Here is a 27,001-nt window from a genome sequence, read left to right as displayed (position 1 = left end):
AGCATTGATTTTATTTTGTATCAGGGTCATTCAGGGGTACATTTCGGAATCGAATTTTGTCATTCTTGAGATCGATTAAGTTTCTTTTATGTAATAATTCTAAGCAGTTTTCATGTCTTTTAATATAAATTTAGTCATTTTATTGCTCATTTAATCCTCCTTATCTTACTTAAAGGTTCATGTTTGGCAAAATTCATTATTTTATATAGTTCCAAGTTTGTGTAATGTCTGGTTTCTTTCTGTTTTTGATTCACTATTTGTTTCAAACCTATTTCAGTAATTAGTTTTAATTAGAATGTTTGCGAATATTATGGATAGAGAAGATTCCAATGTGTAAAACAAAATTTATAATGGTACTGTTTATTTACATCTAAATTGTACTAAAAATAATTTTTTTTATTTCCTAAGCACACTGTCAATGTGCATGAGATTTTCTGCAACAATTTTTGTTAGTTAATCTGAAACAATCATACCTGAGATATTGCTAACAGGATAACAGTCCGTCTAGACAAGCACATCATCTATTGATTAATAAGTGGTAAAAGTGATTAATTGATTTATTATATCAATCAATTGATAACTAATAAACGATTTATCATATTGACCGTAATATATACATAATCGCATATTTCAACATTTATGTAAAATAGTACAGCCATGCACAATGAAATCATTCATTACCAAACATTACAATTGAAACAACTGACTGTACAGCTTTAAAAAAAATTATTCTTTTAATTTAAAAGTTAAAATGTTTATTTTACGAAGGGTTTATTTTTTAATTAGGGTTTACTTTTTTAGTAAAGGCTCACTTCTTTTTAATATGGGTTAATTTTTTAAAAAAATATTTGCACTTTCATATCTTTTGTTCTATTTGTTATTTTTAAAAAAAATGTAAAATTTTCAAATGAAAGTTTATTAATTTATTTGCATAGGATTAAAACTTTTTATTAAATGTTTTTTTTTTGTTTACAAGTGGCTATTTTTGTTTAATTTCTATATTTTTACAAATAAAGGATTTTTTTATGTACATAGATTTTACTAAATTAAAAAAAAAATTGAATATCTTCAAAAGATATTAGCAATCTCTGGTCATAAATGAATATTAAATATAAAGTATGAGTGCTCATAATGGATTTTTTTTTCAGAAATTATTCCAGTATATTCTCTGAATTTCAAATCTCCTACCACTTCAAACTACGCAAAAGTGGAAAATAAAGATCTGTTATATGCTATCACTGTTTCTTTCTTCATGCGTACTCAACTGAATACTCCAGAAAGAAGGCCTACTCCGCTTTCTTACAGTTATTATGACGAGGAGAAGAAACAACTGGTTGACAACGCCTTAACTCTGTTTGATATCAACAGAATAGTGCTTTATTTACACGGAGAAATGTTACATACTGGATACGTCGCCAATAGGCAAGTTTGAGTTGATATATTTTCATTCCTAATTTGACCAATTTATAAAAGCCTTTTTAGTTTCTTTAATAGTAGCTTGCGTTTTTGTAAAATCTGATAAATAATTTTTAACACAAAAAAGGGGCTCCAAATTTTGGTTCTTAAAAAATTTTCATTTTGCAAGTGAAGATGCAATTTTTTCTTATCGATCCACGTTACCCTTAGTTATCATTTTATAATATATAACAATAATTCTGTCTGAAATTTTATCCATTTTAGTTGATGAAACACTAAGTCTATCTGATCTAATGGAGAATCTACTAATATAAATATATAACTTTTCTAGAAAAAAATATATTCCAAGATAATTTTTAAATTAAAAAATTCTTATTTACAGATAATTAATGCATACACTAGAAATCAAGATAAATAATTAAAATTCGCATATTTTGTGTTGATTCATACCTTGGGCTCGCTAGAACTTCAAAATTTAAGAATTTATTACATTATAGCTATAGGAGAAATAGTAGATCATATACTAAGATCCAACAAGCTGTCAGGGTACAATAAACTGAAATTAAGAAAGAAATGTCTCATTTTCATGGAGATGTTTCTAAACTGATTAGAATATTACTCGATTTAATTTAAATTCATATAACGCATTTTCTCTGAAAGGAAAATTTGCAGAAATTTATCTAGCTCAGTTTACAATTTCAGTAAAAATAAAAGTTCATTTTTAATTTTAAAACAATTGCAGAAAACAAATATTAAAGAATGTTAAAGACAATTTTTAAAAAAATATTTACCAGTACAATTATTATTGTTTTCGATTTCCTACAGTGATGCTGACTGGCATCATTATGCTGTCACTTGGGAGAGAAATGAAGGAAAATGGTCGTTCTTTGTGGATGGAAAAATTATCATCAACGGTACCCATGTGGGAGATGGAAGATACTTTTGGCCAGGTTTTTTCGTGCTAGGACAAGAGCAAGATAGCTTAGGTGGTACGTTTAGCATATCTGAAGCTTTTGCTGGAGAAATTACTGAGGTAAGTTGGTTTGTCAATAACACGATTCATTAAAAAATTATTTCTTCTTCTTATCAATAAATTTCTTTATTAAAAATAAAATATTGATCTCTTATACACAGACATTTTCTATAGAATTCCATAAAACAAATTTAAGACTCATTTTGATACAGCTTGATTTATACGGTGACCGTGATAAATCTCCAACTCACGTAAATGGAAGCTAAACTAGCCAAACTGAAAGCAAACATACACACTTTCACTTTGGATTCCAAACTAAACGCGAATAATTCTAGCTTGGCATTATTCTTGGTGTCGTTTTAATAGCGGTCGCCGTGGATATCAAGATGTACCCTCATTTCTTTTTCTTTTTACTTTTTTCATTTTGCTCTTCTCGCCTACTTGACTAACACAAAAATGCTGAAATTTGTTATTTCCTGCAATTTTTGAGCATGAATAATTAGACTTTCGAAAATATAAATTATTCTTTGTAAATTTAATAAATATCATAATTTTATATTTGGCGTAATCTTTTGTTGCTTAAGAAGTAAAAATGTATATAATGGTGGAAAATTCAGTAGATAGTTGTGTTTGGTGATATTTATTGTTGGCAGAGGAAAGCAATGAAGTTTCTTATCAATTCAGAAACGAATAGTTCTTAAAGAGTTATTTAAAAATGCTTTTTAACTTCTATTTACCTAAAATGTTCATAGCCGAATTCAGCGTTTTCGATTTTCTACATTTTAACATCATTAAATGAACAGATATTAATGTCTGTTTCATATAATCCATTCTTATTTTACATATAAGAACGGTTTTGGAACTGTACTCCAAAACAGAGAATGAAAGGAACCAGTGGTGTAACTAGGGTGGAGCAGGCAGGGCAATTGCCAGTGGTGCAAAACTATGGAACAATTTAATTGAATTTAATAAAAAGAGCGTTTTTTTCCTACTCTTATTCATAAGAAATAAAATAAAACGTCTTAAAAGCAAAAGCGAAGAAATTTTTCTCTCTTTTTAATATTTCTATACATTCAATTATATCGATAAGTTCAATCAAACATCTAATTAAATTCTGTACGCAAACATCATTTCTGATTAGGGCAAAAGAGTCACGAACGCTTCAAAACTTTTTACATTAATTAGCGATATGCGAAGAATCTTAATATAAATGAATCAAGCTAGCAGTATTTAATAAAACTCGGACTTAATATAAATAAATTCGGAAGGTCATGTTTCTATTCACAAAACAAAGTAAAACTTCGATTACTTCGATTGCGCCATTTTATGTAGATATGTCTCTGAAAAGAACAGAAGAAAATAAAAAATTATATATAAGGATATATCGACACAGAGATATGTTCTGAACTTCTGTCGGCTATGGGCTATTTAGTTTTACAATCCGGGATAATGTTGCCTTCTTCACCTATTTCAGCAGTAGTTGATGCAGCGCCCTAAGCATTATTTCGACATGGAATGTCAATTTGTTTTCACAGCCTAACTGCAGTTACAGCTATTGATTAGAATTCTTTAATTTCATAAAATCTTCCAAATCTCAATAAAGCAATATCGGCACATTTCACTGATATATTTTTTTTCAGACATTGCAGTATATTCTTGCAGTTTAGAAGCCCAATGAAAGACACGTCACTAAAAGAATATTATATACTTTCGATAAATTATTTCCACCTTTTATAAAAAGTTATTATTTAAGGACATTTGAAAAGAGAAAATAAATAATGAAACAAATAAAAATTTCGTCTTCGTACAGCAATTTCATCTGACTCTTTCAGTTCAAGTTAAACTCTGCTAGAAAAGTCAAATATTCCACTCCAACTTCTCAAGGGAAAAAAAATTTCTTGGCGAGAGAATAATAAAGACATAGATTCCAATTCTTTCCCAAATATTTCTCTACAGTACACTGAACCTTATTAAGTAGTAAAAAAACCCAATAAACGTTTCCGAGTCATGCAATAAACGGTTACAAAAGTGAGTTAAAATACATTGAAAAACATTTTAATTTTATTTAAATATCTCATGATCTATATTTGAGTCAGTTCATAGTGTGGTTAATGCATTACATTAGTAAATAGATTTCTTTGAGTAAAATATTTTATCACTATCACCAACTAATTCTGAAAACAATATTTTTGTTTTCAATCTTCATTTATTTATTAAATGTTAATATATTATTTTCATTTAGTTCAACGTTTGGAACTATGCTATGTCCCAAGAAGAAATTACATCAACATTCTCCTCTTGTGGCAGAGTTGGCAACGTTGTTCCTTGGCCGAGTGTTTCATATTATGTGCATGGCAGTGTAACTGTTTCGACTGGCAACGATCTATGTCAAGGTATGGATTATCATTACAATTTGTACCCAATAGGGAAAAAAATATTTCTGGTTTTCATAAAATTTTTGAAAATATTCAGCATTGTACTAATTATTGAACAATTGTTTTTTCATGTTTGTAATTTTGAGATCAGTATTTCCAAAATATATTTAAATGCGCCTTTATTTCAAAACATGTTTCATTTCTTTATGTCAAATAAGTAAATACCTTTCTTTTGAAATAAACTAACTTCGCCATAATTTTTCTGATGTTTTCAATTAAATATCTTTGCTAATGCATCATGCATATACTAGATTTATTTAATTATTTGGTAAAACATAGATATTTTTTTCTTTGTAAAATAATAGAACTTCAGCTGTTTATAGAAGATAGAATTTGGATTATTTTTACTTAAATAATTTAATGAAAAACAGAAAATTAATGTTTCCATGTCATATAGAGTAACATACAACTAATGCCTAACCAAGTAGATATTACACATTAAAACTGCTAGTTTTAAATAACATACTAATATTTTCAATGTTTGATATTATAACTGAGAAAACAAGATTTCTTCAACGTCGTCTAGAAGTGACGCATTCATTCAGCAAACTGAATAATTTTACATTATATAATATACGACATGACAAAATTAAGTCCATAAACGCGTGCGTTTTTAAATTTAAATATCAATTACGAAATTTTATTAAAAATGGGAAGGAATAAAGGGAAAAATGGTTTAAAAATTGATTTGACTCTGAGTTATAGAAATATAAATATTTTTAGATGCAACACACTCCTGTAATTACTTAAAATTGAAAAAAAAACCTACAAAAATACGAATCATAATTAAACCATGCAATTTATCTTTCTATTTTTAAAAGTATATGTATTAAATGATTATCTTTCAAGTCAAGAACTATTGTCCATATTTTTAAATTGTTTAGAATTAATTCTTATGTCTAAATTCCTTCAATCAGAATTCTGATATTTCTACTGCATCCCTTATTTTAATAACGTGATATTTTTGGAAGTGTTAATGTAGTATTGATTTATTCAAACATTTTTTTTTTGTAAAATTTTGAGATTAATTTGAAAGAAGTCAGGTCAACAAATGTCATTTAAAGCAGAATGTGAATGAAACTGCTATAAAGAGTTGGATTCTGAAGTTTTCTTTTAAATTCTACATGCTCACTAAATTTACTTTTGATATATTATTTATCATACACCATATAGAGAAACCAGAGTCTAATTGTACGAAGGGAAAATTGAAACACGCACTTTAAGTAGAGGATTTTAAAATTTTTAATCAGAATTTTCCCTAAATATGATTCTTACGACAGACCTTATTACAACACAGTTAGTGCCCAAGCTAAAACGATAGCAAGAATTTGTGGACATGTGCTTCGTTTTGGTTATTTAATAAGGAAAAAATATTTAGTAAAATTTGATTTAAGATACATTAATTTATCTTTATTTTTCATTTTTTTTTCAAAAATATATTTATTTATTTTGCCCTTACGCTAAGTTCTAAAAAACTGCTTTATTTTTTTTTTTTCTAATCGTAATATTGCCCCGAGATTTCGTTGCAATAATATTTGCAACAAAAATGTCCAAAACTACGCGATACGGTAATTTGTAACACAATATATTGGGACAAGTTATAACATGTTATAGGTTGCGAGATTTATATTGACTTGCTTTTGATTCATGCAGTTTTTCTTCATCTTTAAATATCAGCATGCACCCTCAAAGATCAGATCTCTACCTAAAGTTTCACATCAGAAAGAGAAAAAGAAACAAAGCCTCACTTAGTAAAAAGAAAACCCCCCTTCTTAACTGACTGGCATGGAAAAAAGAACATTGGAAAAAGAATATGGTGACATAATAAGAAATGAAAACAGAGAGAGAAGGAGGATATGGAAAAATGAAAGATTTAAGAAAACAATTTCGAAAGAGAAACAAGAGTAAAAAGGATGAAGAGAATTCTGAACTAATATACAGATTCTGAAAAAAGAAGATTGGTTATGTCCTAGCTCGCAGAAATGCCTTCAGCAACAATGACGATATATTATATTATAGTATTACATAAATATCCCGTTTTGAAGTAACATTAGTGGTATTTTAGGACAGACCATATAATTTTGAGCAGCATTCAGATGATGAGGACAACGCCTGAGAGGTCATGCCTCTTTAAGCTTCCGCACCACACCATCAGGAATACGTTTGGCCCCTAAAGGGTCTTGAACTAGAGACACTCCGGCCTCCGAGTCAAGACATTAAAAGCAGATTAAACGACTTAAAAACCATTAAACGACCCACAATTCTCATTAAGGAAAATAGTTTCAATGTTTAATTTACAAGATTTGGTTTCAAAATGAATGAGATAGGAAATAGTCTATCATTTGTTTACATTGATTGCAATTCTGATGCAGGCTTTTATTATGATTGATTAAATTATACTTCTGTTTCTGATATAAACAAATTATCGAATGTTTTCATGTATATTATAATTAATACTTAGGATATAAAAAATAGTTATAATCAAGGAATCATAAATAAATCAAAATTATTAGCCTTTTTTCCACACAATGTTGAACTAGCCTCGGTCTCCCCTACTGTATACCACAATGATTTTTTGGTATATTATTTTACATCTTTATATATTTATTTAGCTTCGATCTCCCTTACTTCATATCACAATACTTTTATTTTTGTTATTTTATTTAATATCCTTATATATTATTTTTTAGGAATTGGCACTTGCTCAGAGAAAGACTGTCATTGCTTCTATTCGACAAAGGAAATAGGTAAGTGAATAATTAAATTATCAGCTTATTTATTCAGTGTTTTTGGAACGGTACATCTCTTTCACGAATGATTATAAAACTTTCTTTAGAAATTCAACAGAGTCAGGATTTATGATAGTTTTTTTTATATAATTTACAATCTGTTTTTCTATTTTGTGATCCAGTAAAATTTATTGACTTTGAACCTTTCAGTATTATTAGATCGACCATAATTTATTATATCATGAATAATTTAGAAAAAAGAAGTTGATAAATATGTTTGTTAAAAATAAATTAAAATGTATTAATTTCTGAATACTTAATTCCGTTAAAATTTTACAAGTAATAATAAACAATTTGTTTTGTTGTTGAGTTATTATTACTAAAATAATATGCATGTATTAGCATGTTTATACTCAAAATTTAATTAGGGAAAAAAATTACCGCACACTCTTGAAGAATATTCAGCTTTTTATTTCATTGTTCCGGTATAATTATTATTATACTAAAACTACTGCTTAATATTTCCTAAACTAAATGTATATTATATAAATATTTTCCTCATAGAATTATAAGTTTCATAACTAACTTTAAAAAAGGAATTAAACACTGAGCAAATTAGAAAGAAAAATCAAGGCATGAAAAGGAAAACGCTGTAAGTGTCAAAAAAAAAAATCCATTTTAATCAATGTAAAGTTTTAAATATGGAAAACTATGGAGATTTCAATACGCTTCTGTGCAGATAAAAAAAAACCATGGTTGCATAAAGACCGCTGTATGTGGCCTGGAGAATGTAGTAAGTGCCATCAGCGCAGGCATGAGGTATGACATGGAAATGGCAATACGAACTAAAATGTAGCCTAAAACTGAATTTGCGCTTTCTTGTAGAATTTGTAATTCGACACTTATTACGTTTTCTTGTCATTGAATCATTTATCTAAATATTTAAAAATCTGCCGATGACCTTCAGGATTGTGATGGCGAATTAGCAGCCAAGCTAAGAAACATGGTGATGATGGCAGGATATATCTACGCATTTACAAAGCACTTAATAACTCTTAAAATGATTAAAATTAGAAATATATTTTTTTCTACTCAGTTTTCTATTCTTTGATATTAGTTAACATTCCATTCAATATATTTGTCATAATTTTGGTTTCCATTTTCTTTATTTCAAATGTATTTTAGAGTTTTTTCTTTCTTTTAAATTTATCGATTCATCGTAATCTTTTTAGTTAATCTAATCAGTTAGTCCCACTGAATGAAAAATAAAATTGTTTATAGAGATAATTCATTCTTCGGATAAAGCATCGCACATGAGGTTTTGAGAATTTCATCTCAAAACAAATGCAAAACTTCACTTAAGTCTTGACAAAAAGTTTAAGTGGTTTCGTCATAACGATCGTGCATAGTTATTGACCGTGCAAATAATAAATAATCATGTAAAATCATTTTTCCTTTACACAGGTATCAAAAATATTTTCTTATATTGCATTTCCGGTCAACAACAATAAGCAAAACTAAACATACAATTTATTTCGTCTTTTATAACCAATATGGACCGTAGTGTGTTGATTGCATTTGAAGTTGACAACAATTTTTTTTTTTTCCCTAAGTAAATCTGAAATGGCCAAGTTTGAACAAAATTCCGATAAGACGAATATAGAATATCTGCATTACTGCAGATCTTACTTCCAGGACAAACTTTACAAATTGTTCATTTGATTTTAATTGCTTGGAAATTTCATTTAATTTATTAATTTATTGAATTGTGATGCAATAATATAAATTTTATTCTTTACTTATGAACAGAAAAAGGCTTTCAAATAAATTTTACTTACAATTTTACTTACTTAATTTCTTGGAAATTTCATTTAATTTATTAATTTATTGAATTGTGATACAATGAGATAAATTTTATTCTTTACTTATAAACAGAAAAAGGCTTTCAAATAAATTTTACTTACAAATAAATTTTACTTACAATTTTACTTACTTAATTGCTTGGAAATTTCATTTAATTTATTAATTTATTGAATTGTGATACAATAAGATAAATTTTATTCTTTACTTATAAACAGAAAAGGGCTTTCAAATAAATTTTACTTACAAAGACAAACAACTTACGAAATTCTCCTTGATAATTGAAATAAGTAATTTAAAATTTGCAAAAAACATGAAGAGAGATATTTAAATGGCATGGTGGGCGCGTTTTGTAAATTTCTTAAATTTTTTAAAGAGATATAGTCGTTCTACTAAGGTGTTGATTGTTTTCAATTGTATTAGAATAATTATTTTTATGAAAAATTCGTAAAAAATTATATTTGCTGATATATTTTTCATTATTGCTTTTTATTTTGATAGATATACATATATGTGTGCGTATTTGTCTCCTTAATTTATCTTTAAGCGAATGGCTTAAAGGATCAGCGCTTTTTCTTAATATCTGCCATTTTGTAAATAGTTTTGACTGCAACGCTGACTTAGGTAATACGCATTTAATCTGACCACGGCTGAAAATTATGATGACCGCCCTCATCAATTTACTATGACTTAACATTTTAGTATTGTAAACAGATATATGGAGTACGGCGCTGGTATAGATATTATGTATATAATTTAGCTATGGTTAAAATGGCAATGTCTGTCCACAATAGTTCTAGTATGGTTTTAACATCTTAATATTACTCCACACATCCATTTCTACTTGAGAATGTGAATTAATCGAAAAATTAAAAGTTTTTAACTGCATCACATTGAAGATGGCTGTTAAATTTTCATTGTGAAGGACTTCAAACTTTAACTAATGTATATTTTGTGAAGGACTTCAAACTTTAACTAATGTTTATTTGTTTATCCTTCTAGCTATTATGTGCCAACATTCTGTTCAAGGTTGTGATCCAAATCCATGTGCCAATTCTCAGTCTTGTATCGTAAATAATTCTAGATCGTTTTGCAATTGCGATGCTGGATTTGACGGAAAATTTTGCGAATATGGTAAATATGCAATTTATTATTTAATATTTTTATTATATATATTTAAATAAGTAAAGACACTTCTGGTACAGAAATGTCTAGATTTGAATGTGCCTTTCATCGCTCGAACAGCAAAATTTCGGTTAATATCTTGGCGATGTTTAATTTTTTTTCTCAGAAATTGCATATTTTGTATTTTAGATTTAAATGAATGCTTAGAAAACAACGGAGGCTGCAGTCATATATGCGTCAATGTTTTGGGTTCCTATGAATGCGAATGTCCCGATGGCATGCTTCTTTCTAATGACGGAAAGAATTGTCAAGGTATGTACTTCCTGTTGACAATTATTATTGTCTTGTTTAGTAGAAAAATAATTACAAATTTTGCATCACAAAAGTAATTTCCCAGTTTGAGAATGCATAATATTTCACCTCATTGCTTTGAATTTATTTTTTAACAGATGTCAGCTTCTGTAAAGTGGAGGATCAAGTACATTTAGTAAGTATCAATATTATACAATACACCTCTTAACCTGTAATAAAGGAAACGTTCTCTCAATTTCTGAATGGATAATGTTTAAATCAAAAGATTTATTATGCATTCTTTTATAGGATGGTGAAATTTGGATGTCGGACTGCCAAGAATGTACATGTGAAAGAGGAAATGTGCAATGCATGCAAATACAGTGCCCTGATATAAAATGCCTCCCGGTAAGAATTCTTCCTCAAATATATATTAAAAAAGTGTTTCTGATTAATGTATGCTAATTAAAAAATTAATTATTTTTGCTGAAAGATAATTAAGCTGATTAATTATTATTATTATTATTATTTAGGAGGAAAATTGGGTTCATCTACCAGGAGAATGCTGTCCAAAATGTGTATCTTGTGAGTAATTATAAATATTTTGAACTTTTTTTTAAAGATATGAAAAGAGGAGAGTTTTAATATATTGACATGGCTTTGGAACTGAAAGTTTAATTTGCATTGTATAAAAGTCTCAGTGGATTCGATTTTATATCAAAATATTTGAAATCAAAGGAAGCAGTGTCTGAAAATAATAAAAGAAATTAATATAGATTTATTAAATCGATAAGGTACGTGATTGATAGAATAAATTGCAATGAAAACTACTTGTATTTTCCCATTTTTTTCTGACATTAATGATATGACAGGTAAATCTTTCCTTTGTATTAGTTAAATTGTATATTCAACTCTTTTGTAGGTGATACTCATCTAAAGACTAAATTTTAAAATGTATTTACTATATGTTTGTGATTTATTTCCAGATTACATTTATTTTTTAATGCCGTGTTGGTTTCGATACAAATCACCACGATTAATAGAGGTCCAACAGCATTCATTTTTCATTTATTACATTATGATCAGTTAAGGTAAATATAATAAGGTCAGCAATATAATAAATAAGGGCAGCAATATTTCCAAAATTCCATTCTTGCCATCGTATTCACGACATGAACTCCAAGTTTTCAAAACATTATATTGATTTAATTCTCTTTATTGAAATAAGTTTCGAGGAAAATGCATAATCGTACTTTCTTTTAACTTGAAAATTGCCATTTATACTTTAGATTTGAACTGTTGTAAAACACTGTTTGTAAAGAAATAATTATCAGAGTTGAGGAAATGTTAAATGCAAATTATTACGTGGATGTTAATTTGCAGTTACAAATTCTGTAATTAACATGCAACATAATTTTAGTGCATCAATATAGTTTAATTATCGGTCAACTGTGCACTGCACAAAAGGAACGTTTTAGTTTATATTTTTATCCTTACTCCCTGAGTTCGAAAAACACATTTTTGACATTATGTCTGTCTGTCCATTTGTCTGTGACAAAGATTATTCAAAACCGTTTTGAGCCAGACGGATGAAATTTGGAATATGGTCTTTGCACCCAGTTTGCTGTTTCCTATAAAATTTTTAGCAAATTCCATTCAGAAAAAGCCTGTCTGTCCGGCTCTTCGAACATAAATAAACACGATAACTACAAAACAGTGAGATATCAATACTAGATGGATAAAATTCGGTACACAGATTTAATATCAATATTGTGGATATTGGGGGTTGAGCATTTATCTGTCTGTACCTTCAGAAGCATATAAACATATAACTCAAAATTACAATAAATAATAATAATAATAACATAATTTCAATATATCAAATCTGGTAATGTGCTGTGTAAAATTTTGGTTTCAATCAGTTGGGAAAAACCCGTCTAAAAGACAAATTCGATTTTCGGGTACTATTAACTGCATGCCAGGGATTAATCATCAAAAAAACTCGCCAAGGATCTCACGATAGATTCAGTAAAGTGCTAACTTTCACGCCAAAGGTTAATACTTTGTAACTATTAAACAACTATGACATGCTTAGTGTTCTCTGTCTTTTCAAAGGTCACAAAATTTTCCGGGGATAGGGGATAACACCTTTATGGGGGTGTATGGAAACCACTCCAGCTGGTTTTCATTCGAAATAGCGTATTGTATGCGAAAAAAACAAATCGAGATTTACCAACGAATACTTTAGAAGAGCTCTTATGAGTTGGAAAATATAACAGGCAAAGGGTGATTAAATAATAATACAGAAATAAGAATAAATGATATTAATAATTTCTTTCTGAATTTGCTTATTATTATTTAAATTTTGATAGCATTTTCACAATCGCATAACTCATACATTGCTATCTAGGGGTCACTTCTCACTTTTTAAGAGTTCCTCACTACTATCCAGTACTTATTTTGTTTATAATTATTATACATCTGAACTAAAGTAAGTACATGCCGCCATTGTTTTCACTACTGAACAACTCATACACCAGGGGGAGCTTTTCATTATTATAGATTCTCGCTGCAATATAGTACAGTGGTTGTTATATAAGCAAGCCAAAAAACAATGAGAAGTGCAGAAATATTTTTTATGAGATAAGAATATAGTTAAATTCTAAAGAATTACAAAAGAAATAATAAATATGAAACTATGAAATATGAAGGACTGATGTGATATTGTTTTATAAACCGTAAAATTAAATACATAATCTCCTTATAGTTAAATATATTTCTTTCTCTCCTTATTTTTATTAATGCATTTATTTTTCTTCCAGATGCATTTTGTTCCATCTCGTCTAATAATACCCTCCTCATGTTTGATTACCGCTCCATTGAAGTTTCCCCCTCATGTGATTTCACATTGATTGAAGATTGCGTAGAAGGCCAATTCAGTTTGCGCCTGGAATCCAATCATCCTCTTGCAGCTTCCAATCAATCAATTGAGCAAGCAAACAACCTGGAATCAAATCAAAGCCTAACTACTGGGAGAAATCTAGTCATCTTTCAAGACTGCCAAACTCTTCGTATCTCAGATATTGGTGAAATATTTGTGAACAACCAAATCGTAGATTCATCATTTCAAAGCAAAGAATTCCGCTTAGAATCAAAGAATGAAACTATAGATATTTGGTCTAAATCTGGACTTTACCTGCAGTGGTATTTTAATGGAGAAATCCTCGTTGCTACTCCGTTTGACGTTTCATCAAATTTGTGTGGTGTGTGTGGGAACTTTCAAGATTACCATATGAAGAAAACAGGATATAGTTATCCTGTAAGGACATTATTTGATCTTATACATTTTTATTCCATACTTTAAGCTTCAAATAAGGATGCATTTCAAAGTTGCTAAATCAGAAAGGAGTCTCCCACCAATTACTATATAAAGAGCAATATTTTCAAGTTAATTTATGACTAATCGAAATAGGGCCCGCTAGCAATATTTAAGTGGGCGCTAAATTTATTTACAATTTCTTTTTACAAATAATCTTGCATTATCAAAAATTATATATCCTTGCGATCTTCTTTGGAAATTTATTTTTAACGGTAACGTTTTCCAAATTTCATGATAAAGATGTGAATTAAATTGAGTTCACTATAATGCAATACATATTTCAAAGTGCCAATAAAGGCAGCTTTAATGCAAATTTTGTCCTATGCTTGAAAGTCTAACATTCCTATGTATGTAAGTTTCTATTTTTTAATGTTCTATATTTCATATTCGCGTTTTATAAAAGAAAGCAAGAAACCAGTTTTCGTTTGCTATCTTCGGAGAGGCAGAATTTAAAAATTTTCAATTTTCTCAAGTAACACTTGAAGAAAGAAACAGCTGTTTTAATATACACAGAAATATAGAGTTATTATATGATTGAACGGCAACTAACTGTGCTGTAAAAACTACAACTTAACTACGAAGAAAGACGTCTTGAGTCAGATTAAACTCTTAATTCGATCATTTAATTACATCACTTTATGCTTTAACAATATGGATAATGGTTCAAAATGTTTCAATTGATTTACGATAAATACTTAAGCTTATATAAAAGTTAATAAGAGACTTTAATAATAATAAAGACTTTAAGCTTAATAATAAAGACTTTAATAAAGACGTTAATAAAGACTTTAAGCTTATATAAAACGTGAATAATTATTTTGTATCGAAAAGTTAAAGAATGAAAAATAAAGAGTTTATTGATTTATACGTCATATGTGCACTTATGTAAATAATATTTACAGAAAAATTTTTTATGACAGCAACCAACTCATGAAATATATTGTCAGTTTTGATTCCAGTTCAATTTGAGGCTCTAAATGCAATAATTTGCATCAAAAATTTATTTACTATTTAATATCGTCGATGGATTACAACCTGTACATTTCAGGAAGCATTAAATTTATATTCAATTGATATGAAAGAATTGAAATATACATCAGAAAAAAAATTAACTAGTCTTTTGGCATTTTTGGGAAGCATATCTTGAAATTATTATGAGAAATATTCAATATCTATCAATAAAATCATTAAATTAGCAAGCAATCTAAGACAATTTACAAATTTTTGTACAATCTATGTTGGATGCTATTATAACGCAGCTAAAATGTTGTTGCAACCTTCACATTTTCTATAAATAATTATTTATTCTCAAATGTATCTATCTATATGTTTAAAATAAATGACAAAATCGAAGAAACAGTTCACCAATCCCAATTATTGGCGCAATTTTGCCGATATTTCTTCTTTATAAAGGATTATGTTCCCTCGATGCATCATGTATGCTGAAGAAAAATGATGAAAATCTTTGACAGGGTGCTCCAGCCATAATCCATGAACCGATTTCGCCAATCTTTATTTTATCTGAAAGTTCATGATCAGTAGATACGTCATCAATCGCCATCCGACCTTCTTCTCTTCACCACCGACAATTTTTAAAAAAATTCGCAAAATAATTCATTCTCAGATCGCTCCTCCTCCTTCTAACCTCTACAACTGGACCGATATCGCAATTTTATTCAGTGCACCATTTAGCAAATATAGCTAACCAATAAGAATGCTCTATATTTATTATTCAACTATAATTCAAAATAATATTTTGTTTTGCTGTGATAATATGTTCATCAAAACTAATTATCATTACTAACAAACAGCTAGTTACCGAAGGCGGCTTGTTTTAATAATTATAGATATTAACCTAATAACACTGTAATTGGTATGATATAAAATGCTTTTGACTAATCCTCCTTCAATAACATAATCTAATTGTCCTTATCTTTAGCTTACTAATTTCTTAGTCTGCTTTCTTTAATTTAAATAATCAACTGATACTCCTTATTAACATTCTTTTTAATATTAACAGGCAGAAGAAGAATGCATATTTCGAAAGGTGGAAGAAAATGATGATCTGCAAGCGTCCAGAAGTCACCTATGTTATCTCATTTTTACGGAGAAATGGCTTCAGCTGTTAACGATATTTTTAATGCATAGTATTTTAAACCATTTTATACACTAAAAAAGATGGTAATCCAGTTATCTTTGAATCAAGTGAACAACTGTATGAAAGAGCTTAATCTCACTTATTTATTTTTTTAAATCCCTTTCTATGAATAAAGTATTATATATGACTGAAATTCAGTGGATTGAAATGAAACAGGTTTTCTAAATGAAGTGTTTTTGCAAATTCGATTTATAATTAATTATACTTTTGTTACACAGGGAACTGCCAGAATTTTTGTTTTGATATACGAGATTTATATATGCAACAGAGCAATATACGTTTAGAATACTGCATAGAAATAGATGATTCAATAATAAATAATTAAAAAAATACCATACAATATGTTAAGCATTTACACTTTAAGATTAAAAAAAAATGAGCAACTAAATTAATGAAACAAAATCATTACTTTTGTTGATACTATCTCAGTATTTTTTTTTTTAATTTTTAGCTTCTACTCTAAAGAATTCGACAAATTATTTTTAAATTGCAAAATTTCATAAAACAAAATGCGAATAATTTTTTTTTGTTTGCTCTTTTTGGTCTTTTATATTTTACTTCATCCAAATATTTTTTCCCTATCGGAAACAAAGAAGACAAAGTGAAAGTATTGTGATCATCAAAGAATTTGAAAAATCTGTACGTTTCATACCTTCTTGAGCAAGAAAAACACAGTTTTGAAATCATGTCTGTCAGTGATTTTGATTACTTAAAAATGCTTTGAACTAGATAGATGAAGTTTGGTATGTGATCTTTACACAAAATTTGTAGATTTCTCCAAAATTGCGAGCAAAATTCATTCTCGGGAAGTTTGTCTATCTCATTGCCTTTAGTGTACGTGAACAACATAACTACAAAATGCAAGAAAGATGTACAAAGTAGATGAATAAAATTTGTACAAAGTAGATGAATAAAATTTGTACAAAGTAGATGAATAAAATTTGTACAAAGTAGATGAATAAAATTTGATACACAGTATTAGCATCAAAAATACAGATCCACATCAAATTATGAAATAAATTCGTCAAAGAGGTGACTGTATGTTAGTCTGTAGATTCGTATACATGTAATCGCAGTAAGTCAAATTTGCAACGACTTAGATAGATGAAAACTGGTATGTAATCTTGCTATAAAATTTAGCTATAAAATAGCGATTTCTTTGTCAAATTTAGGTTTCATTGGATCTATAAAAAGCACATTTCTTTTTCTGAATTGCACATATGTTTTTCTTCACTATAGTATTGCTGAAACATAAAACGCTCACATGTGGGACTGGAAATAGAAATCTGAGCAATCGTGGCGTTCATGTATTTATTCAAGACTTATAATTTTTATTTAGGAGAGAAAAGTGATCACACCATTATAAAGAAGTATATAAGAAAGTTTCGGAAAATTCCGCTGCTGGTTCATGCTCTACCTAAACATCGTAATTCATGCTCTACATAAATTGTATTCATGCTCTACCTAAACATCGTAATTCATGCTCTACATAAATTGTATTCATGCTCTACCTAAACATCGTAATTCATGCTCTACATAAATTGTATTCATGCTCTACCTAAACATCGTAATTCATGCTCTACATAAATTGTATTCATGCTCTACCTAAACATCGTAATTCACGCTCTACATAAATTGTATTCATGCTCTACCTAAACATCGTAATTCATGCTCTACCTAAACATCGTAATTCATGCTCTACCTAAACATCGTAATTCATGCTCTACATAAATTGTATTCATGCTCTACCTAAACATCGTAATTCATGCTCTACATAAATTGTATTCATGCTCTACCTAAACATCGTAATTCATGCTCTACATAAATTGTATTCATGCTCTACCTAAACATTCTGTAATAAAATTAGTACAGTGTTAAAGGTATGTGACTATGCTAGGGATGAATTCTTTCAAAAATGTTATGTGAAAATTTAAAAATATAATTATTTTATAAAATTTATTGAAAAACCCTCTGTGAAATAGTAATATATTAGTTAAAAGTCAAAAATATTCCGAAAAGTGAAAGAAATCTAGGAAGGTTGACTATAAGCGGGCACAAAGAAAAAAAACTTTCTAGATTAAAAGTTTTTCTAATGATTTGTTTAAAATTTTGCAAATATTACCTAATTCGTGAGGTAAAAATGCTGTGTATTTCTATATAATTTTTAAATACTGGGGTTATACAGGTAAAGTACATGAAAGTTTCAATTTTTTCACATTATGAAGCATCAAAACAAATGTATAATCATTTAATTAAACAGAAAATTATGAGTACATAACATATTTAGAAATTATTATACCAAATATGAACAAAAAATATGTATTAGGTTTTAATTCATAAGGTTTTTCGTAAAAAGATTTCACCAAAATATAGAGTTGGAGAAACAGTATTAAAACAAAGATTATGCAAGTATGAAAATGTGTGTAATTTTGCAAAAAATACATGTATAAACAAAGTTCAAATGGTTTTATAAAAAAGACTGTCCAAAAATTAAGAATATAAAATAAAAATAGATATTTTCCGCATAATTTGAATTTTTAATGTAGTCACCTACTTAAAAGTAATAGAAAGAATGAAAACAAAAATTGTTATAAACATTATTACAAAATCACTTATGAATTAAATTAACTTTTCTGGATGTGTACAAGTCTCTATTCATTGAAAATTTCATTCCATAATACCATTGATATATTTAATTAAAATAAAGATTTATTAAACGAAAGCTACTTTATTCTAAATTAAGGAAAGTACGAAAGAAAAGTGTTTTTTTTAATAACTTAACTGTCAAATACTTAATAAATTACTTATGTATTTAAAATAATAATTAAAACCAACAAAGCTCCAACCATTGGTCTGATTTCTCCTATTTTTCTTTTATATGAAAGCTCATGCTCCTTAGATATGGTTGAATGCAATACACCATCTTTTATTTTTAAGAGAAATTTCAAAATCCTTAATTTATTTTACATTCTCTGTGGTGAAGCACATTCAAAGAGTCAATGACAATCTCTTTACTGATTTCAATTTTTTTTATTTCTTATGAAACCTCGTGACCCCCTAGGCCTTCATCAACCTCTATTTTCGAAAGAAATTTCAAAAACACTACTTCATTGCTCATTACATATAGGGGAACAGCTTAACAGAGATCCTCAGTCACAATCACTGAAATAACCCCGATAATTTTTATTTCATATGAAAACTTATGCACCCTAGATATGTCTTCGATTATCGTTTGACCTCCGAAGCCCACCATTGTCAAGATATCACAAAATAAAGCTCTTACAGAAATCTATACTCAACACCTGGATCGATTTTGCCAACTTTATTCACCATTTTGAAAACATAGACAATCAATCAGAATTGTGCAAATATGATTTTTAAAATGCTCTCTTTTGTTGTGATAAGATATAATTTATCAAAGTTGGTTGGCATGACTAAATTATATATATATATATATATATATATATATATATATATATATATATATATATATAATATGACGTACAAACAGCTCGTTGTTGAAGGCAACTAGAAGTATTAAGATATAAATTTGTAAATTGTCTCCTGCTAAGGAAGATAGTTTTACAGATGGCTTTAACGAATGATCATCTGAAACAAGTCATTGATGGAAAACTGGAAAACCATTTGGCGACACGGTGATGAATCAAGAGACTTTGGCGACGAAATTGGAGATTCTGGAAGCTACAAGAATTCTGGTGATAGATATATAGGACTCAATACAAGAATTAAGTGATATATCCATGTCCTGGAAACTATTAAAGTCGAGAGACAAAGTTGAGAAACGATCAGTATTGAGTCAGTGGACAGCACACGAGTCAAGAGATGTGAATAGTTGACCGAAGGCTCTCTTCTGCGAGTTTCTATTCCTGAGAGCTTTGTGCTGATACGATTATTTATTAGTGATATAATGCAAAAGTGCTCTTCTTGTACACATTTCGGTTATGGTTCATTACTTATGCACTGTCATCTCCGTGTAAAATAAAACTTCGTTGTCCTTTGTTGGACTGTTTCACTGTGCACACCTACCCGGTGAATTTAGCATTGGTGTCATAAGTGGAGTAGTGCAATATATGGTGTTGCAGACATCTCACGCGAAGGTAGTTGAGAACGTCGATCTGATTGCGTTGCACAAAACAATGGCTGAGAATTTGAAGAAATCTATGCAAGAGGAAATGCGATCTGCACTAGAGAAAACGGAGCAAAGACAAGAAGAGATGATGAATCTAATCCAGGCAGGAAATGAAGAGATAAAAGAAGAGGTTGAAAGCATTTGTCGAGAGTCAATTCAACGGAATTAAGGTTCATGTTGAGAGATGTGTCGGAAGAATGGAAGAAGATTTTCAAGAAGAGAAAGAAGACATCGGAGATGGAAAAGGAGAATCTGAAGAAGTAAATAGCTAGAATCAAGTCGAAGAAGTGAAGAGACGAAGATCGATTGAAGTCCAGTGTCACATTGACCATTCATCATTTGAAATTTTTTCATTGTAACCATAACTGTTGAAGTTTAAGGGTTGTTTCTCATATTTTTCTTTGCGCATTTCTCAAAATACCTCAAATCAAAATTTGATTCAATTCTATGAAGTTTAATGGTAGCGGGATAGTTTATATATTATCATCCTGCATTTTTATACAAATAAGGATGCTTCTAAGGTACTTCACATATCTTACTTTCATAAATGAAATCTTAGGGGGGGGGATTCGCATAAAAGACGCTGTTGCGATTGAAAAAAGAGTAAGAATTTCCTTCTGTATAGTGTACAGTCTATCAACCATTAAACTTTATTCGGGACTGCAGCTATGTTGCATGGAAATTACAGAATCCGTAACTACAAATTAACCTCACCATAATTATTTGAGTTTAACATTTGTTCAGCATTCAGCAATTACCTCTCTACAAACAATATTTTAAAAATATTCCTATCTCATGAGAAAATGGTGTGTTTTCAAGGCGAAACAACTTATGATGAAGCGCATTCCAGACATTTTTACTTCAATTGAGAAAATCAAATACATAAATTGGATTAAGATCCATGTCAACTGTGTGAAAGAGCTTAATATCACTTATTTATTTTTACAATGAAATGAATAAAGTTTTCTATATGACAAAAATCTCGTGGGGTAAAATACAACAGGTTTTCTGAGACTAATGCTATTGTAAATTTTATTTATAATAAATTATAATGTATTTAGGGCAAAGAAAATTGCCAGAATTCATATCTTGTTTCAGGAGATTCACATCAGGAACAGAACAATAATTATGTAGTACTACATCGAAACAGATGATAGTATAAATAAAAAATAAATAAAATTTAAATAATAAAAATAAAAATTTAAATAATAAAAATAAAAATTTAAATAACAAAAATAAAAATTTAAATAATAAAGTATGATCTACCGATGAGTAAAATCCATGGTATGCAGTTTGCAAGAGTACAAAACATAACGATAAAAATAGAAAAAAATGGGAGCTAAACTAATTAAGCAAATTTATTACTTTTAATAATAATATATCGGTAATATTTTGAAACTTTCACTTTCTACTATACTGAATTAGGCAAAGTATTTATAAAATTATAAAATTTCATGAAACGATTTGCCGCTAAAATTTTTTTGTTTGCCCTTTTGGATGTTTTATACTTTATTTAGGATGAATATATATATATATTTTTTGTAGACAAAATAATTGAAAATTAACGATAGAAAAACTTCTTAAAACGAGCTATTTCATTATGAACGGTATGAAAAAATTTAATAAATGTTGCGCCAAAATTAAGTTTCATGCTAGAATAGAAGATAATTGGATCACAAATGTACTAAAAATGCCTTAGAATTCATCATTCCAAGAGCATTAAACAAAAAAAGCATTAAAAGTGAGAAACGTTATGGCCTGACTCTGACGAATTGCCGGATGTGACGTAAAAATTAACTGATATCATTTGGCCTATTTTGAAAAGCTGGGAGATGGACGTGAATCAGTTAAATAGGTCTGGACTCTTCTCGCTCCTTCATAACGTGCTACCTGAGATATACCGATAATGGAAGAAGGGAGGAAAAGCAGTTTAACACAATCGTATTTATTATAGCCTTCCCATTTCTTTAAGATCCCATCCCTATTTCATTCCCTTTTCCCTCTCAATGAATGCTTTCATCTGTTATGAGGATGAAGATCAGACATCAGCATGTCAGATGCACGCTATGCAGTGTACAATTCGAATCACTGACTGTAAAATAAACATGGGGCAAACTAAAGCAGTTTTAAAAAACAACACCCAGTATTTTCATTCTTTGACTATCGTGTGCAAATAAAGAGCGGTTATAACAAAGTTAAATTATAAAAAGCAACTTGTTTTGCATCAAAATGAAAGAGGATTGAAATAATCAATAAGAAAAAAAAATTATAAACGAAAGCAATGTCACCTTTGTAGAATGAAAAATTCGAGGCTCTTCCTGATGATAAATATTGCTAAATACCGAATTTCACTCTTGCATTACATTTTTCGGTTAAAAACAGAAAAATTGGCTATATGTGATAAAGATGTACACAGATATGTACACTCTTTTTAAATTGCATGCAATAAAGATGTACACAGATATGCACACTCTTTTTAAATTGCATGCGTCAATGCGCAGGCAACTAAAAAATATAAGACTACACACTTGAACAGCAATATGTACATTTTATATGTAATGATAAGTTAATATGTAATGCCAATCACAGATATTAGAAAAAATTGTTTGTTAACGAAGCAGGAATAATATTTACACACCTTTTTTCTTTTTGGCCATTATTTTTCAGATTAAAGTATACCTTAATTATTCAAAAAATATGTTTCTTTTCCTACATCAGTATATAAAAGGAACCAAATTTTGTGTCATTTGACTCATCTTTTTCTTGTTCTGGAGATATTTTATGTTTATAACTGAGACCAAAGGTGTTAAAACAAAATCATGCATAACATAATTTTTGAAACTATTGTAGGTTGATTTCATCTAATTCTTTTCAAGTATTAACTATTTCATTTTAATACTATTTATTTCCAGTGGAAGAAGGCATAATTTGAGTATTTTAAGCCTCATTATATCAAGCATTTTTATTAGCTGGCAATATATTTTTTAAATTATTACATATAGAGCAAACTAGAAAAGGGAGCGAATACATACATTTTTTCAATTATTTATATTTTTTTCAACAATAAATCAGCTTCTAAAAGGTTAAAACGAAGCAGATGATCAAAGTTGTGAATGAAAAGTAATCAGAAAGAAAACTACAAGGAAAAAATAATTCAAGTGACATTGATCCAACCCTTTATATTTGTAATGCCTTTCAATTATTAGTTAAATTAAGCGATTTCTTTTATTCATATCTTTTTTCTTTTTTAATCGTTTTTTTTCCAAAATAGCTTAAACGCTCAATACCGTATTAACGAGAAGATGCTTCGTTAATCTGTAAGCGATATAAATAAAAATTTTACAGTATTTCTCAGTAACAGCAGTCTTTTTCTTTATATTAAGCATTAAAAGATATTCAAGAACTTATATTAAATAACATCGGTAGTGGTCTGCCCAAAATTTTCTCGCGTTTTTTCTAATACAAGTGTTATTCTTCAGAGAACGTTTAGAATGGAATTGGCGTACAATAGTTACGAAATATTACTCCTTAGCGTAAATTAAACATTATTACTGAATCCATCATGTGACCCTTGGAGAATTTTTGTGGCGATTAAACCCCGGCATGCGTTTAATAGTATTCAAAAGTCGAATTTATGTTTTAGATTCGTTTTCCCCAATCAATTGTAACAAAAATTTCACACAAAACAACATTTGTGACACAAAATCCTATATCAAATTTCATACATTGAAGTCAATGCGTTTCTTCTTTTTCACCTTTACATGTTTTTTAAAGTAGAGATCGATAGAAGGTTATTTTTTTTTTGTATTTGGATCAAAATTTCATAGGCTTTCATTTCATACTACAGATGTTAAATCTGTGTACCAAATTTTATCTATACTATTGATGTTAAATCAATGTACCAAATTCTATCTGTACAGTTCTTTTCGCTTTGTAGTTATCGTGTTAACTTATATTCGAACAGCCAGACAGACAGACTTCCTTTGAACGAATTTTTCTCAAACTTTAACAGAAATCTACATATTTGGTGTAAAGACAGTATACCAGATTTCATAAATCTAGTTCAAAGCATATTTGTCACAGACAGACAAACTTGCAGAAGAATGTCTAAATCAAACTAAGGAAGGTCTGAAACTTGGAGATTCGTTAAAATCTCTAGCTCGAATTTGTTGACATTACAACACTCTCGTATACGAAAAAGTAAAAATGTTGTATTGATAAAGTATAATTAAAATTAAATTTTGCTTGACAAAAATCATCTTTATTATATTTTAATTATTTAGTCCTTATTTGGTATTTTATTTTTAAATTTACTTTTAGACAAAAAAATTTGTAATCAAAACTTTACTTTTGGACCCTGTTCATTAGTATCGTCTTGGAATCTTTTAAAAGAGAAAAGGTTAATACTGCAAATATGACCTGCTGCCGTATGAAAAATGTTCCCCTTTGGATTCTATACCCTCCTCTAGGTCTAAAATTGTTCTGTGTTGCTTCTATTAACTCTACATGGATGGCATCTGTTTAAGTTTGACCTTCATTAATTTGAATCCCCGCTATTTAGAGGGATTAGTTTGGGAATTCTTTCTCATAGTTGTAACTTGAACTCTGAGATTTCAACATCTGGAAATAGGGGTATGCTTTTAATTATTATGCCGTGATTGGATGAAGACAATTTTTCCCCGATATTCTTTTAACTCCTTTTTCCAATTAATTATTTATTAATTTTGACTGATCAATGAGTGGCAACTTGACCAGGGTCGTGAAATTTAAGTGCTTGCACGAGTTTTAGAGAAAGAAGAGAGACATTTTTTTCTCTTCTGATAGTCAAAAGAAGATGAGATATTTATGTATTCTGGCATACGATAGAGATATTGCTGATTCCTAAGATTTTCAAACCTGACAACTTAAGGAAAAGATTTGGTCCTTAGCTTGCGGCTTGGTGACTGAAATGAATGCCATTTACCCTTACTGAGTTTATAGAAGGAACGGAATGCAGAATTAGGGGTAAATAAAATGAGCTTTGATTTGCGGCCAAGAATTTGGAAACTGAAATGAATGCTTTTACCTATACTAAGATGACTGAAGGAATGGAGTGTAGACTTTAGCTTGCGACATACAACTTGGAGGCTGCTTTTACCTATGTTGGGAGGCTAAAAGGAAAGTGCAGAATTACTAGTTTTGCTGACTCCGTCGACCTGAGTTGCCTTTAAGTCAACATACCCCTATTACCACCAGGATATCAGTTCGGTGAACCGGCATGTATTATGGACAGATTATTATAAAAACAACGGTAAACTTAACCAAATCCTGCCGATACTACTTCACTCAATGGTGGCGGAGTGGTCGACTGTACACAACAAGAGCAATAAGCCCTGTTATCACCTGATCAAGCTATGCAGTACTCATGACATCCTTCCCCCCCAGTTTGCATCCACAGACGCAGATAAGTATTTTTATTATTATTTTCTTGTTTACCAAGATTAGCTTTATTTAAGCGGGCCAAAATTTCTCCTCCAACGCAGCTCAATATAAACTCCTACTAAAGTTTAAGACTATGCTGATGTAAGTACTATTACCATAGGTTGATATAAAATTAATTAAATATGATTGCAAAATTATTGTGAAATATATAAAGTTAGTAAAATGTTGAAAATGAATATTGTCGGCTCAGGAATGTAATGTTATGTATTTCAGGTTAAAGACTATATTGATGTATGTGTTGTTACCATCAATTGATATAATTGTAATAAAACTGGAGTTGAGAAATTAATGAAAATACTAACCAATTAGCAAAATTTGCTCAAGATATACATCCTTTGACATAATTATTGTGTAATTTTTGAGAACAACTGAATGAGAATTTCTATAATTAAGATTAATTGAAGTTTACATTAAGATATGTTTTTTTATATAAGAAAATGAGTCAAGAAATGTGAAAATTCTGTCACGATTAATATTTATTTACAAAATAAACATTTTTTTTACGTATTTTTTACTTGGGAGAAACCATCAGAGTTTAAGTCAAACATTGATTTTTTTTATACTTAGTGTTATTGTGTTTTTTGTTGTTATTGAGAGTGTATGTAAAGTTGAAGTTATAATAATCTAAAATATTAAATGTGCAACATTGATGCAAGTTAGTTCAGCTAGTTGTCATTTACATTATATATAATAGTAAATGTGTTTATTGGTTTAAATTACAACTTTGTCATTTTTTTTCATTAACATAATTAGCACTCATTGCGGCATCTTATAAAAAAGAATCCAAGAAAGTTAAGATTTCTTTTTACTTGAACACAAAGCAATGTATTGTATCATTTGATTAGTCTTTTGTTTGATTTGAATTGGTATTTTGATTGTTTTATAATACCACAAAAACGAACAGCATCTTTGAAGTATCTTTTTTTTTGTATTATTCTTTACAATAAATATATGCGTCAAATTATTCGCATTACCTAGTTTTATCATTCTTCAAAATTAAAAAC

The 27,001-nt window shown here is 28.9% G+C and overlaps 1 protein-coding gene across 1 annotated transcript in view; it reads left to right on the top strand.

Moving 5' to 3' along the window:
* LOC129958320 (sushi, von Willebrand factor type A, EGF and pentraxin domain-containing protein 1-like) overlaps positions 1–16,499 on the top strand; it is a 60,203-nt gene extending 43,704 nt beyond the window's left edge. Inside the window, exons 22-32 of the mRNA XM_056070718.1 lie at positions 1,149–1,422; positions 2,242–2,449; positions 4,632–4,782; positions 7,515–7,571; positions 10,416–10,547; positions 10,728–10,850; positions 10,988–11,025; positions 11,139–11,237; positions 11,363–11,414; positions 13,652–14,148; positions 16,229–16,499. Of these exons, the coding sequence (XP_055926693.1) occupies positions 1,149–1,422; positions 2,242–2,449; positions 4,632–4,782; positions 7,515–7,571; positions 10,416–10,547; positions 10,728–10,850; positions 10,988–11,025; positions 11,139–11,237; positions 11,363–11,414; positions 13,652–14,148; positions 16,229–16,381 (1,784 nt within the window). The 3' untranslated portion in view covers positions 16,382–16,499. The remainder of the gene's footprint in view (positions 1–1,148; positions 1,423–2,241; positions 2,450–4,631; positions 4,783–7,514; positions 7,572–10,415; positions 10,548–10,727; positions 10,851–10,987; positions 11,026–11,138; positions 11,238–11,362; positions 11,415–13,651; positions 14,149–16,228) is intronic.
* Positions 16,500–27,001: the final 10,502 nt, after the last annotated feature.

The sequence above is a fragment of the Argiope bruennichi genome, chromosome X1 (assembly GCF_947563725.1).
Source record: "Argiope bruennichi chromosome X1, qqArgBrue1.1, whole genome shotgun sequence".
In the NCBI taxonomy this organism is placed as follows: Eukaryota; Metazoa; Arthropoda; class Arachnida; order Araneae; family Araneidae; genus Argiope; species Argiope bruennichi.
This window is presented reverse-complemented; position numbering and strand designations above follow the sequence as displayed.